At 44.3% G+C, this 14,428-nt stretch overlaps 1 protein-coding gene across 2 annotated transcripts; it reads right to left on the reverse strand.

Moving 5' to 3' along the window:
- Positions 1-1,988: 1,988 nt before the first annotated feature.
- On the reverse strand, positions 1,989-13,740 carry LOC118123929 (ral guanine nucleotide dissociation stimulator-like). Of its 2 annotated transcripts, XM_035181639.2 has the most exons (17): positions 13,405-13,740; positions 10,608-10,900; positions 10,223-10,267; positions 9,935-10,134; positions 9,684-9,844; positions 9,350-9,598; positions 9,158-9,261; positions 8,784-8,868; positions 7,556-7,627; positions 6,857-6,943; positions 6,413-6,445; positions 5,975-6,096; positions 4,853-4,942; positions 4,535-4,664; positions 3,707-4,030; positions 3,478-3,592; positions 1,989-3,391 (listed from the first exon to the last, which is right to left on the reverse strand). In XM_035181639.2, exons 1-17 carry the CDS (start codon positions 13,426-13,428, stop codon positions 3,252-3,254), a joined length of 2,274 nt encoding a protein of 757 aa, XP_035037530.2. In that variant the 5' UTR covers positions 13,429-13,740; the 3' UTR covers positions 1,989-3,251. The 2 variants fall into 2 exon arrangements, with proteins under 2 accessions (XP_035037530.2, XP_047199824.1); XM_047343868.1 differs by lacking the exon at positions 7,556-7,627.
- Between the last annotated feature and the right edge of the window lie 688 nt (positions 13,741-14,428).

Raw genomic sequence — 14,428 nt, forward strand, 5'->3', positions numbered from 1 at the left:
AATATTCTGAGATGAACTGGATTCAGGCAAAAGGCTGAATAACACGCTGCCATGGAAACAGCAGTGTCTCATTACCTGAGTCAGGTTGTACTCATAAGAAATAATGGAATAAAGACACATGGACATATTCTGACTTTAGACATGTATACGTCAACGACACGTAACCAGGGTGTAAACAAGATGGAAAAATGAAATGGAGTTGTTGATTCTCAGGAGAAGAAATTCATGCACTGACACATCAGCACAAGATCGAAGCAGAGCGAGGGGGGAAATGTAATAAGAAATAAAAACAAGAAGCAGATTCTAGAATGAATACGATAAGAATAGACGTGCGAATATAATAAAATGGAAATACAACATTCAATAAAATAGAAATACTAAATACAGGGCTACAAACATAAAAGTTGTGTGATGGTGCAATTTGTCCAAATTCTTTGCAATACACAATATTTAATGTTATACTGTGACCCCGGAGCGCTTTGAGGCTCACGGCTGGATGATTCAAAAACATGGTGAAAACAGCAGCATCGTACATTCAACTATTTCAGGTTGGGGTTTTAAAATTGATGGAATAAGATTTGTCGTAATGGCGCGAGTCATAATCCAGATTCTCTTTGCAAATCATGTAAACAAATCAAAACAACGTCTCATTCTGAATGAGGTCAGTGAATAATCGGTGCCAATGGAAACATGGTCACTGTCCCGTTGTTGGGTTGATCGAGGGGGAAATTTAATAAAACATAAAACCAGAAACGAGCCTTTGACGTCATGTGAAGCAGGTAAATAAGACGAAACCTTTAAAGAAAAAAACTGTTTGCTTTCAAGAAACAAATCTCTTTGTTTGTTCTTCCAAGAAACTGATTCCATTCATTTGAATTCACAAAACGTCTTTGTTTGCTGTTTGTTCAGTTGACATGATGAACTGCACAGATTGTCCAGTGACGTCTTCCACTTCGAACAGGAAACCAAACTGTACTTTCCTCTCATTTCTTGGCTTTTTAACTTTTTATTTATCATATGTATTATATATTTATATATTTTTCTTTCTGACTTTGACACGTTTGTCTGGTTTCTTATCGTTTCTTGTGTTTTCCTGCCTCAGAATGTTTTCTACAGGTTGACTGATTGTTATTTTGAGGCCTGGAGGAAAAGTTTAGTTCAGTGGTGGTGAACTTCTGTTCTGTGAAGAGCAATTTCACAACATCGGCTACAGGGGGCGACACTTAACTATTGAACACATACAGTATATATGTCACTCACCTCGCAGATGAAAGGCCTGGACCTGCTGCTCTTTGATGAGGCGTCTGATGTCAGATGGGAGTGATGGTGTTGACCAGGATGATTCTCTCAGGTGGTTTTAGCCAAATCCAACAAATTGCTCAAACAAATCTTCCCCTCGTGGCTTTTCAGACGACGATTCCTCCCTCGTATCAAACGCAACACAATAAAACACTTTATTCCGTATGTTTCAGCTTCTGTTCGCTCGCTCTCCACAAAACCTGCCGGTGTAACAAACACGTGTTCTAGTGAAAGTTGTGTTAAACTTGATCCATTAGCTTTGTTCACCTCCTCCTGCGTCAATTTCCTCCTAACACGTGGATTTCTGGATCAACTCCCCTCGACAGTCGCCATGTTGCTTGTCATCGATGACGTGAGCCAGGTGAGGGTGGGCTTCCTTCACCCTCAGCCTTACCTGACAGGCACACACCCGGAAGTACCACGCTGGAGTATCCCTGCCTCTTTGACCAGGATTACACAAAAATTACACAACTGATTCTGGTGAAACTTGGTGGAAGGACGGGATCTGAGCCAAGAAAGAAACCATATTATTAATGTTATCAGGTCGACGTGTGTTAAAGATATTTGAAATTCAGAGGTTGCCCAAGTTTTGACCAGGACCGTTTGCTGACTTATGTAAAAACATATATATCTTAGGCACTTGTATGACAAAGTACACTGTTACCATGACAACATACAGGCAAAAAAAGGACAATAAGTACATTTGTTTAATGGAAATTTGGCAGAAATTCATTTTTTCAGACAGTTTATTCATTTTGTTTTACAACTCTGACATTTGTCTTCATCAAAAAAGATTGAACAATTTGCAGTTATTTATAAGCCAAGATTATTTATAAGTTACCAGGAGAGGGGGTGATATTGCACAGTTTCAGGAGAAATAAGTTTATTCTAAAATGTTCATTCTTGGGGAGGTTGTGGTTTGTTGTCAAACGATCACGTCACAGGACCAGTTACATCCCAGCTCCACAAGTCTGAGCCACACTGTTAAACACAATTAAGTTACAAAATAAAACATTTTAAATATTCTCACAAGTTTTCATCAGAAATTCTGGCCACATTAAATCAACCATGTCTCCAAATCAGAGTCAGAGGACAAGTTAAATCCTCGTGAGTCATCACAACGTGTCAATAAAGGTGCATTCAAGGTGAACCGTAGTGGAACCAAAGTGAAAATAAATAGAAAACATCTGACTCAGTCACTGAAAGAACAGTTCGCCCTTATTGTTGCTTCATTTGCATTTACGTCCCCGTCCATCAAACATCTGCTGCTGCTGCCATGGTAACCAGAGTTCAGGAATGCCATCTTTCCGGTCGGGGCTGCGAGTCGCGCACGATAAGCATCACGGCAACATGTCTGAGACGCGCAGGGAACACGCTGATCCCTGCTGAGAGCGTCTCCTCCCACTCCTCGTATGGCAACACGTCAGCACAGCAGGGGGTCTCATCTGCAGCAGGCCGACAGCTCGCCGCGGGGGCGCCGGGAGTTAGATACCGGCTGTGCACAGCATCTGACCCATATTCCCTTTTCCAACACACAGGTTATTGTTAGCGTCCAGCCGTGTTATTTCTCAACGTTCATGTATATATATATAGATATATAGATATATAGGTCGCTGATGTCAGCACGTGTTGCTCTTTGATGGACGGCGTTTCTGTGCACGTCCTCATAGCAACGACTAAATGAAGTGACCTCGAGCGGCGGACTCAAACACCTCAGCGGAAAAAATCAAGGAGTTCTTTGGTTTGATGCTCAGATTCATGCCCAGTTTATTCCAACAGGAAATAAAAGCAAGTCTGATCCAGGCGTTTCTCTTCAGCTTCATCAGTTTCGGCTGCTTCCTCTTCATAAAGTGCTTCTGCATCGTCTTGTCTGTCACATTTTAAAAAGTTTCCTCTGTTTAAAAGTGAGACGACCTTCAGGGACATCTAGAAGCTCCTCCAGACCCTCTGAGCTACTTTGTGTATCGCCCCAGGCTGGACGTGGCCCTCAGTGGCTTCTTCTGGCCTTTGGGAAATTGCCGTAAGACAAAGTCAAAGTTTGCTGTTGTGGACATCGCGTAGAAGACGTTTGCTTTGTCTGGGATGAGCAGCTCTGAAAACAGAAATAAAAAACAAAGTGTCAAAAACAGGTTATTTTTCACGGCAGAGTATTTTCCGTGTGAGCGGCTCAGCGCTGACCTCTGTCCTGGGAGATGACCTGCGTCAGGGTGAACTCCTTCCAGCTCATGTGCTCAAGGTGATGTTTTTCCAACGCCCTCTGAATCACATGAGCAGTTTTGTCCTGACTGGTCAACTGTGAAAGACAAAGAATCAGACGTGCAGTTGTGAGAAATACTCAAAGTTTGTCCTCAGATAGTTATCTTCTCGATATATACATTTCTAAATCAGTTCTCGGAGATAAACTCACCAGGATGCTTTTGTACATGTTGCCGTTGCTCTTGGACAAGTCGACGCTCACCCTGACGATGCACGTGTCGGCCACCTGGCGGTTGTACACGGGCAGAGAGGTCATGGACACGGAGCGTTTGTGGTGGGAGGCCAGGGAAGACTTCGGCCGTGCGCCGCCGCCGCATGACGAGGCCGGGGGGTGAGGGTCCGCCCGGCAGTCGCAGGGGGAGCTGGAGGGAGTGGGAGAGTCTGGAGAGGAGGCGGCGGAGGAGCACGGGGAGCAGGAGGCAGAGGAGGACAAGGAGAAGGGCTCGGACACGTTGTTGCATGAGCTGTGAAAGGACTGCAGAAGACAAGAGGGAGACAAAGACCAGAGGGAGAATATGATAATAGAATTTGTATCATATATTGATTGTTGTACAGGGAGCAGTGAAGCTATTGAGCCGCTGTGCAGCAACTTTAAACAACCACCTCAACGTAAAACCTCACGCTTGTTTCCATAAATCTTAAGAAATGATCTTCAGTGAAGGGAGATTGTGTTATTCTCCGTCTCAGAAGCCGTTCAGTGTAATTTTCTCCTCATTAGAATTGCTCCAGGGTTTGTTGGGCGATTTAAAAATGGGACAATTGTTCGTGAAGTGTAAATAGTGGATGTTGTGTCGAGCACAGAGACGCTTTAGATGAAGCAGTGTGACGACACTTTCAACAAAGACTCCAGTGTTTCGCTGTAAAAGGACAAAGGGCGGACAGAACCACGGCGATGACAAAGGCAAAGAAGATTAATAAACATGAACAACACACAGAGACACACACAGAGACACACACAGAGACACACACAGCTTCTTACCTGCAGTCTGATGGAACAGGCCGAGTTCGGGGAGGAGAGATCCTCCATCTCTGATCCACTGGATCCAGAGGAGGAGACGCTGATCTGGTCGGCCGGGACCTTCTTCGACCCATCGCTCACCGTCAGGAGACTGAGGACAGACGAGGAACCAGACAGAGATTAATCCATGACCATTATAGAGCTGTTTCAGAAATGTCCTCTCGTACTGTGGATCAGCACAAATACAACACGTGCTCCTCCGTGTTTGCACTGACTTCATAGGTGAAGTGGCATGTGTGTGTGTAGTGAAATGTGTGTGTTTAAATATTCAAATCACACCTGGAGAGTTTCTTGCTGAGCGTGCGGTGGCTCCACAGAGTCGGGGAGCAGACGTCCACCGGAGGCTCCAGCTGCCTCGACACCTCGTAGCTGAAACACAACAAACACAACGATGACAATTCTGCAGGATCACGTGTCAGATTCTGCACAATAACAAACACAGGCTGCAGCTTTGATTTGTGTCGCGTCGGCCGGTTTTAACAGTGTTTTTCACGCTGGCTACTCATTCCTTTGGTTTTATTGCATAGACTTTGTGAAAAGCACATTTTTTATTCTCCCCAACAGACTCAAAGGGTTAAATATTAAAAGAATAAACACTGGCTGGTTAGTGAGTTAGTTCAAAGTTTCCTCAGCAGCATTCTGGCTAACTGCCGACATGTCTCAGGGAAGTGATGAAACAAAGTACATTTACATCGTTACGGTACATTTTTCATGTATCTGTACTTTATTGAAGTAGATTTATTTTTCGCATACTTTACACTTTTACTCCACTGCTTATAACAAATATTGTTCTACAACATATCGTTTTTAGTTTAATAATGAGAGGGGAATTGATCCAATCACAGCGGGCACTTTACTTTTAATACTTTAAATATATTTAAAAGCAACTACTTCCTGACTTTTACTCAAGAAGAAAGGTTAATGTGGTTCTTTTACTTGAGTAAATGTTTTTTTGTACTTTTTCTTACGTAAAAATGTTTCTTCCTTCCTCCACCAAAGAAATTTGGTTACAATTTTCAAAGCAAAAGCACAATTTTGGACTAAAAATGTAAACATTTGAATGACAACTGTGTCTAATGCTTGAAAATTTGAATAACATTTGATAATAATATAATAATTTGCTGAATCTTTATATTATTTCACAGATGTTTCATTTGTTGTCACTGGACCCAGGATCCAGGAAAGATCTGTTGTTTCCAACGCTGCTTCACCATCAGAGTTCAGTCGTGGGAATATTTTCATATTTTGCATTTTAAAATGTCAGATGACATCGTCTTTATGACAACGCCGCATAATCACCTCACCTGATAACAAGACGTGATTAACAGACCAGTCGTCATTAAATTAGTGGAGCAGGACATTCTAACCAGCACATGTTTTATTGGGCTTCACCGCTCTCACCTCTCCTGGTCAGTGAGCAGCCTGTGTCCCTGCAGCCAGGCGGCGACTCGGGGGTGATGGGGCAGGTTGTCCTGGGAGCAGGACGCCTGCAGCACACGGATCTGAGACAGAACCTCAAACTCCTGCAGGGACACAACAACAACGTCACATAAGCAGAGCGACAGAGAGACGGTGGGATGTTCCTGTCGTCTGTAACACAACCTGTCAGGAGGGAGGTGATCCTGTGAATATTTAAAAAAAAAAAAAAACTTTCCTGAAGGCGTCCGGAGCGTCATCGACCCAACAACAAGTCGGGAACTGTTCAGCCGCTCTGTTTACTTTGACAATGCAAACACTCTACACGCCCCAACTGCTCAGGTATGTGACGCTGAGAGAAGAAGTCGACACCTTTGTGTTTATCTGATGTGCAGATAGAAAGATAGAAGAGGTTCCACTCACCCTTCGTCTCTTCTCCAGGTTTATGAGTCCACTCTGTCGAAAGAGAAGATTTATTTAGTGCTTTTATTAATAATTAACTACTTATTCACTGAATGAAATCTGAAAAAACTGAGAAATGTTTCAAACTACTGTTGTGTGAAGAATAAACCTTCCTTTAATATTCATTTATTTGTACGTGTGTACTCATCTGCAACCATGCGATTAAATTCAGGTCAGTGATATTTAAAAAAACATAAAACAAAACACCAGCACTAAAGGTTATTGACTCTGGGACCAAAGCACACACGAGTCAAACTAAACGCTGTGACTAAGAGGGTGTTGCCTTCACATGTTTAAATGTTTTGGGTCAAACTGGAAGTCAGCTCATTGAAAAAGACTCCACCCATCCATCTTATCCTTTGTGCTGAGTGTGATGAGTCAGACATGACACAGACGTTTCTGTACCTGCACAGTGTCGGGCAGAGCGGTGTCCAGCATGGTGAGGACGGTCAGGTACGTCCCCAGGTACGGAACCACTCCACTGGACGTACTCTGCAGGGAGACGACACATGAGCACGGTGCACGTTACACAAGACTGTTACTGTCTGGACAACTGGGTCCAGAGTTTGTCTTTCACATATGAACGTCCTCAGCGACTGACTCAGACATCTGCACAGAGACTCTGCAGAGTTCCGTGCAGGTCTGAGAGCAGCTGGAGTGTTGCTCCTGTTCCATTGTCACGGCATCTGTTCATTTGTCTTTCAAATCCAGCAGCAGCCCTTTTTCGAACGAGTTCGAACAGGGCGACATTCACACAGGCTCATGTCCCAGTTTGCAGCACTGTGGGTTTATGTTACAGCGCAGGAGAATGTGCATATGACTCATAACGACCCCAGTCTGGTCTATTATTACTCTCCTATAATCCTGCTGATCTGAGGCTGTCTGAAACTTGTCCAGGGCTAAAGATAGCTGCTGGTCTCTGAGATCCTCCACCCACACTGAGGTAAAACCAGCTTTTAACGCTGAAAAGTATGAAAGAGGTGACATTTAAAAGTTGCACAGAAATGAAACTTTTGCTTCTCAGAGCCTTTTTCAGTGGAACTGGAGCCACTGGGCTTCTCGACACATCTCAACCCTTCTCTCCTCTCCAGAGTTGGACCTTACCATCTGTCTGGAGATCGGACACCGCTTGGATATCTTTGGAGAAATGTTATCCACGCTGGCCTGGCCTCCGTCCTGTCACAGAGGGTCAGACGGAGCTATATTCAGTCAAAGGATGTAGGACACATACAACGGCAAGTGCAATAAGTGTTACATAAAACCAACCGGGTTTTACATGCACGTATTTTCATGTGCAAGATGGGTTTAAAGGTTTCACGAGAAAGTTCCTTATGGAGCAAATTCTTCAAGGTTTATTACACATTAACTTGAACATCCTGTTTAATGGTTCTCCTGCGACAGGGAGGCAGGGAGGGAGTCCAAGTTTGTGTGTGATATTATACATGTATGATTGATTGTGTTGACATAAAAACTCCATTCAGAAAAGGCCGCACCTGATTAAAACCACAAAGCAAAGTGAAAAAGGAGGAGAACAGCAACACAAAGATCAAAGATTCCTCGTGAAGAGTCTCTGATCTTTTCCCGAGCGAGTCGCCCGGTTGCTGTGTGCAGAGCGAACTGTTGTGTGAACTATTGACTTTAGAGCCCTTTCACTGTAACGAGACACAAGACGCCTCTGACGCAGTCGCCTGAAGGAGACGATATGAAAGAAAAAGCCGGGAACACGATGTGCCGGAGGCCTCTGGTTTCACATTAACATGCCGAGAAATGAAGCTTCTTAATAATTGAAAGAGAAAATCCATACACAGGAAGACAATCATTTCCAAACATGTTTTCAGGAACGCTCCTCAGCAGTTCATCACGTATTCATGATTTCGTTTCAGATTTCTGATTTGACTGACAGCACATGGGCAGATGCAGCAGGACGACTTTCCTGCACGAACATTAAATTTATACATTGCATAAGGAAATTCAAAGTAATCTAATCAGTCACTTATAGTATTTATGAATGTATCTCAGCCTCTTTATATAAAGTCTACGATCTCACCTCTTAACATGAACCCTTAGCATTATAGATAATTATCTATATTGATTTAAACTGACTGAATAAGTGCTGGTGGGATGTTTTATTTAAAATGATCTTTTGTTAAATGATCCTGCACCTTCTTCCTCAAACATCAGTTGTTCATGGACAGACTGGATTTGAAAGTTTGATGATGAATAAATGTGAAATTGTGACGTTGCAGGATACAAATATAGATATTGGTTTGTGTCTATTACACATAAAACACAGGTTCTAATAGAAGTGTAGAGCGTGTGGTTTCCTCCTCACCTCCACCAGCAGCTCTCTGTTGGTGAGGACACAGTTCTCGTCAGGGAAGGTCTCCCAGAGGTTGTTGAACGTGGCCATGCTCTCTCTGGAAGAAGAACAGGAACAGTGAATACGCAGCCATTTAAAGTATTAGACACTTGTACAGATGTTTCACTTCACTTCTTGGTCCAGATGTTCACAGCACAAACATGAAGTCAGGCGTCACCACAATGTTCGTGACCTGACACAGATTATGAGTCAAAGGTATTTGCTGACTTGCTCCGTCAGTGGCAGTGAATTGCTCTGGATGAGGCGTCAATAACCTCGTTAAAGAACAAATATGCAGCACAAGATGTAAACACAACCATAGAGACGTGGTTATATCCCAACTTCACCTGCTGACAGCCGCCCAGGTCTTTCTCAGCCTGTAGACGGCGTTGGACTGAAGCGCCGACAGAATCGCCCTGAGAGACGAGAAGTTCTTCAGCCGACGACATTCCTGCAGGAGAGAAGATTCACGATCAGTGGATTCACTTGATATCAGATCGAATGTCCCGGGGATCGTGTTGTTTCTGAGTTTGTCTGACCTGTGCCACTCTGATCCACTTCTCGATGATGCGGGCCCTTAGTGCAGGAGTAGTGGGGGGGAGGCAGGAGGAGGTGGGACTGGAGGTGGCGTCCGTGGGCTGGCAGAGCAGCGACATGATCACCTGGCTGGTGACGGCGTTAAACTGGGAGATGGTGGCCCGGATGGTGGGAGACATGTTCTCCTTCTTGTCCCTTTGAGACCACACACAGCCCAGACACTGGTACGGCACCACTCGGACAAACAGAGCCTGAAAACACATGAAAACCATTAGTCAGCTGTTAATCAGGAATGGAGAACGGTGGACGCGTGTGAATACGGAGCCGCTCACGTACAGAATCCATGCGGGTGAGCTGTTCGGCAACGGCAGCAGCAGAGAAATCCATGATCCCACCTGGATCCAGAGAGTTTTCACATCCTGAATCCTCGTCGTCACCAGATCCCTCGGCCTCCTGATCCAGATCCGCCAGAGCAGAACCGACGTCCGTCTCCGGTTCTGAACAAACACACAGAGCAGGAGTCAAATGAGTGAGGGGGGGTTTTCCCATCCACACAAAAGGCCTCACCACTCTGGACCATGTTGTACCTTCTCTCTGGAAGCTCTTGAGCAGCGCCTCAGCTTGCCCGGCCAACGAGCAGAAGTTGGGTTGGCTGCGCATGTTGTCGAGCACCGCGGAGCTGATGCTCAGGTGATCCAGCAGCAGCCGGAGGGCCGAGTGCCGGGGGGGGTCCCTGAAGTCCTCGCTGAACTCATCCAACCACGTCTGGATGAAGGCTAACAGAGGGCTGGGGACAAAGAGCAACAGTCACATTCAACCAGAGCGGCAGATATATCAGATATAAAGTGTCTGCAGGTTCAGAGTCGTCCTCTTACCTCCTGTAGCATTCACAGTTGTCCAGGTCTGACGCAGCACTGTCTCTGCAACGATGAAAACAGCTTTTAAAAAAAACGTCACAGTGCCCTTGAACCCTGAACGCTATTTTGTTTGTCGGTTGTTTTATTTTAATTATTATTTTCCCCTGCGGTGATCCAAGCCCTGAGCTGCAGCTCTGCCGGCCGCAGCCTCAAACCGCTCTGTGCACAATTGTTGTTGTCGAAGGCTTCCAGATAATGAGCACCTGCCAGACACTTATTATGACATCAAAGCTCAGAGCAGAGAATCGCTCTGTCAGGGAAACGAGGCATAAAGAGCCCCGGACTCAACGTGGTGACTTTATTACGTTCCCAGAATTAAGCCCTTGACATTATCTTGAGTTACCTTTGGAAGAGCAGCTCTATGAGCTTGGAGCTGCCGGTGAACGTTCTGTACGTGGAGAGGAAGATCGTGCTGTAGTCCTGCTCCTGGTAGCTCGGGTCCAGCAGGTGGTTGACCAGCAGCTCCAGCGTGGCGGCCTTCAGGCGCCGCACCTTGCAGGTTCGGTACTGGACGAAGGCGCAGGACGGATTTGCATCGTCGGTTTGGGGGGCGGAGGGGGGGGCGGGCTCCCGGCGCAGGGTGATCCCGTACACGGCGCCATCCTCAAACTCCTCGCCCCACTCCTGCACTGGGTTCTGGTGATGGTAGAAAATGGGAGTTTTTCAGAGTGGCTGCTGTTTAAAACCCCGGCTTGTGTCTTGATGATACACAGATGTGGGTCCTATACACAAACACAGATCCAGTAGTGTTACTGGTCACAACGTTAAGGTCAGAGGTCGAACCACGAGGAGGTAAAAATAGCAGCAGGCCTGGTGAACCAACACACACACAAACAAGTGACACAACACCACCACTGAGACACACACTGATCCCCTATGAACCACAATTACTAGGTAATATTTAACTCATCATCATCCTGCAGCTCGAGTGCACAAACACGTGAACGGTTGTTATTGTGAGACGTTCGTGCACTTCACGTCCTGTTTTCACAGTTTCCCTGCAACACAGGAAGGAGAGATTTCCAGGAGTTTTGAAGGTGAACACGAATGTTTGGGGACAAATAAGAGGATTATCAAGAGGTTGGTGCATCAAAGCAAAACACCGGAGCGGATCCGAAATGTCAGGAGTCTGTTTCCTTCATCTTCACCTCCAGTGACCGGTGAAGACTCAGCTCCACTCGTCAGCATTTAATTCAAACGTGCTGCTTCATTTCCATATTCAGGCAAGAGGTCAGATGTTTGATCGATAAGTGTTTGAGCAGAAGACGAGCAACTTGTTCAGTCTGAGAACCAGATGATTGTAGAAGCAGGATGAGAGGCAGGTCCGAGGGAACGACAAGCTGCCGATCAACAAACCAAGAAGAAACTCAGGTCAACGCGTCCTGACTTTTTGTTACGATAAAAACCATAAACATCAGATCCTGCGTTTCCCATCATGCATCTCTGTCTCACTTCTCACTTCCCTCGCCTTCCAGATTGTAATTTCTTGTTAATTCTCCCTGCTCAAATCGTGACGACGTCCATCACGGCGACATTACTTACGTTATCCGATGCTAGCACTCGCATCTAAGATATTTTGCCGGTATTTCTCTAAAGAGGGAGGAAGTGGAGACGCTTCTTTATTTCCCGGTCCCTTCAAAGTGTCACATTATAAACATGAGAGTCAGAACGAGCTCATGTTTGACTAATGTCTAATTCTCTGGTTTATATGCAAATGTGACACAAATCTTTACAAAATAAAAACAAGTGTCCTGAGCTTTAAGATCAGAGTCGTTCTGTATAAATACACAAGATCTGACAACACAACCAGCGTGAGTCACCGCAGCGAGGGGATGAAACAAACAGATTTAATTTAAAATCAATTCACTCCAACGAGACGACTTTTATCTTCTTCTGTAAAAGGTTATTTAAATGTCTTTATGTTGTACTTGTGCGGTGGCCAGTGTGGACCAGTATCACACAAACCCTATTGTCCGGCACGGAAACTATAGAACCATTTGTTCGTTATGCAGATGTGAAGCCGGGCCTTGTGTCCGTGAGGAGCTGGTGGCACCGGGCAGATCTGGAGCAAACACACGACGTTAGATTACCGATGAGCCAGAGAGGCAGCAGGACAATTCATCAAATCAGTGTAATATCAAATCTAAACGTGAGGGAAAAGACTCCAGGAAAATCCACATAATCGTCATTTATTCTGTTTTATTCCAGTGAAAATGGAACAAACCTGTGACTCATCTGTCACAATAACCTTGATTTGTTTCTTCTTTGCATGTCACTCACTCAGCCCACAGCAGCATTGGATATTACAGACAGAACAGACCGTGGAGCAGCAGCACGACTCCTCCGCCCTGAACTCCAACAAACAGACCCAGTCATGGTTCTTGATCTTGTGCAACGTCGCTTTTCCCTCTCATGTGAATATTTCACATTTGAGTCACACGGAGATTCAACAATGTCCCTTTGAAAAACCTCGAAGGTCGTGAAACATTTCTCAATAAATCTAGAAACACAGATAACGTCCTCCAGCAGGGATCTGTCACCGTGCAATCATTTTAAAAAACTTAAATTTGTATTTTTCGTTATTATTTGTGCAGCAGTTTTAGACGTGTTTATATATTTCCAGATAAATCAGATATGTTTGTTATGTCTGTGACTTGAAGACACACAAACAAGGAGCAGCTTCTCCTCAAGCACTTTCTCCACAAACAGAGTCAGAGTCCAACAGGTGAACTACACAGAAAACTGCTCCACAGGAAACTACACGTTTTCTCTGGGGAATTTTTTTAAAGCTTTTACATTTTGAAGAATAAACTGCAAAGAGCCAACTAATCCCAGATCCCAGGATATTTCACATATTAAAGAATAAAACCAATCTATCCTCAGGTAACTTCACATGATCTCTGAGCTACATTTCGTCACCAACTTTAACCAGAATAAAAACACAATTCATCCACAGGTAACTACACAAAAAAACGACCCCACAGGAAACTGCACATTTACTCTCCAGTGGATAAACAAACCAACTCTTTCACACATTTCACACATTAATCAGACAAACACTGACCCACATCTAAAGACACAGATTCATCTCTGAGGAGCTGAATCCTGCTGAGGTGACTTTTCTCTCTTCTCACACTCACCATAGTCAGCTCCCATTTCCCCATGACGTCCTCTGGAGTTAGACTCTGCAGCTCCTCATCTCCTCCGGACTGAAAACCGACTCCAGGTCTAAGGCTGCATGTTGGAATTAACCCAAAACTTATTTCTGTTTTAAAAACTTTCAAACTACATGAACGCGCCTGTGTTACGAGTTAAAAAAAGACGAGTTTCTCTCCGCAGAGGCTCCGCTACATTTCACATCTGGATCATATCTTTCACATCTGGTTCCATGTGGAGGTTTTTGTTTCCTCTGCAGAGAAGAGACCGATACCTGCCGCTGTGTCCCCGCAGTGTGCGTGAGGACAGAAACAGGCAGCCTGAAACTCACTGGGCTGCAAGTGGGAGGAGACTCAGAGTGGGAGGAGTGTGTGTGTGTGTGTGTGTGTGTGTGTGTGTGTGTGTGTGTGTGTGTGTGTGTGTGTGTGTGTGTGTGTGTGTGTGTGTGTGTGTGTGTGTGTAGTTTTATTTATAAAGCACATTTTAAAAAAGAAGTTGAAGGAGAAAATTGATATAAATACTGTCTAAAATAGATTAAAGTACAATGATGGATATGACTTTGTAAAATAGTTTAATAGTTCAAAGCACTTTTGAATAAGAAGTTTTTAATCTGCATCAGGACAGAGGATTCCTGTCTCCAGCTCTGTCTTCTCATTTTTAATTCCTCTTTCTTTTCTTGTATAAAATAAATAGAATCAAATGTGTTACTTAAGTTTATGTTCCAGGTACTTTAAAAAAAAACTTTGTTGATAACTTAAATATCCCTTTAAGTATAATATAAACCACTCCCACTCATAAAAATGATTTAAAAGTCAACAGTCTAAATAAAAGAATCAAAACACTAAACATATGACAGAAATTTGAGCGTGACCACCCATTTATTACAATAATAAAAACTAGAATGAGGTCAAATCAGGGGATGCAGAGCAATAAAAGCACATTTTAATCTCTGATTTAAAGAAGCTGACTCACACACTGTGTCTTCGTCCCCATTTAAAAAACTAACAC

The sequence above is a fragment of the Hippoglossus stenolepis genome, chromosome 16 (assembly GCF_022539355.2).
Source record: "Hippoglossus stenolepis isolate QCI-W04-F060 chromosome 16, HSTE1.2, whole genome shotgun sequence".
NCBI classification, from domain to species: Eukaryota; Metazoa; Chordata; class Actinopteri; order Pleuronectiformes; family Pleuronectidae; genus Hippoglossus; species Hippoglossus stenolepis.

What these genes read in the sequence shown, in the direction of transcription:
- LOC118123929 (XM_035181639.2), bottom strand. Translation starts at nt 13,428, where the DNA reads ATGGGGAAATGGGAGCTGACTATG. An exon ending in ACAGAGAGCTGCTGGTGGAG is followed by an intron (nt 7,628 to 8,783) that starts GTGAGGAGGAAA and finishes CCTCTGTGACAG; the next exon opens with GACGGAGGCCAGGCCAGCGT. An exon ending in CTCAGCAAGAAACTCTCCAG is followed by an intron (nt 4,665 to 4,852) that starts GTGTGATTTGAA and finishes GTCTGTCCTCAG; the next exon opens with TCTCCTGACGGTGAGCGATG.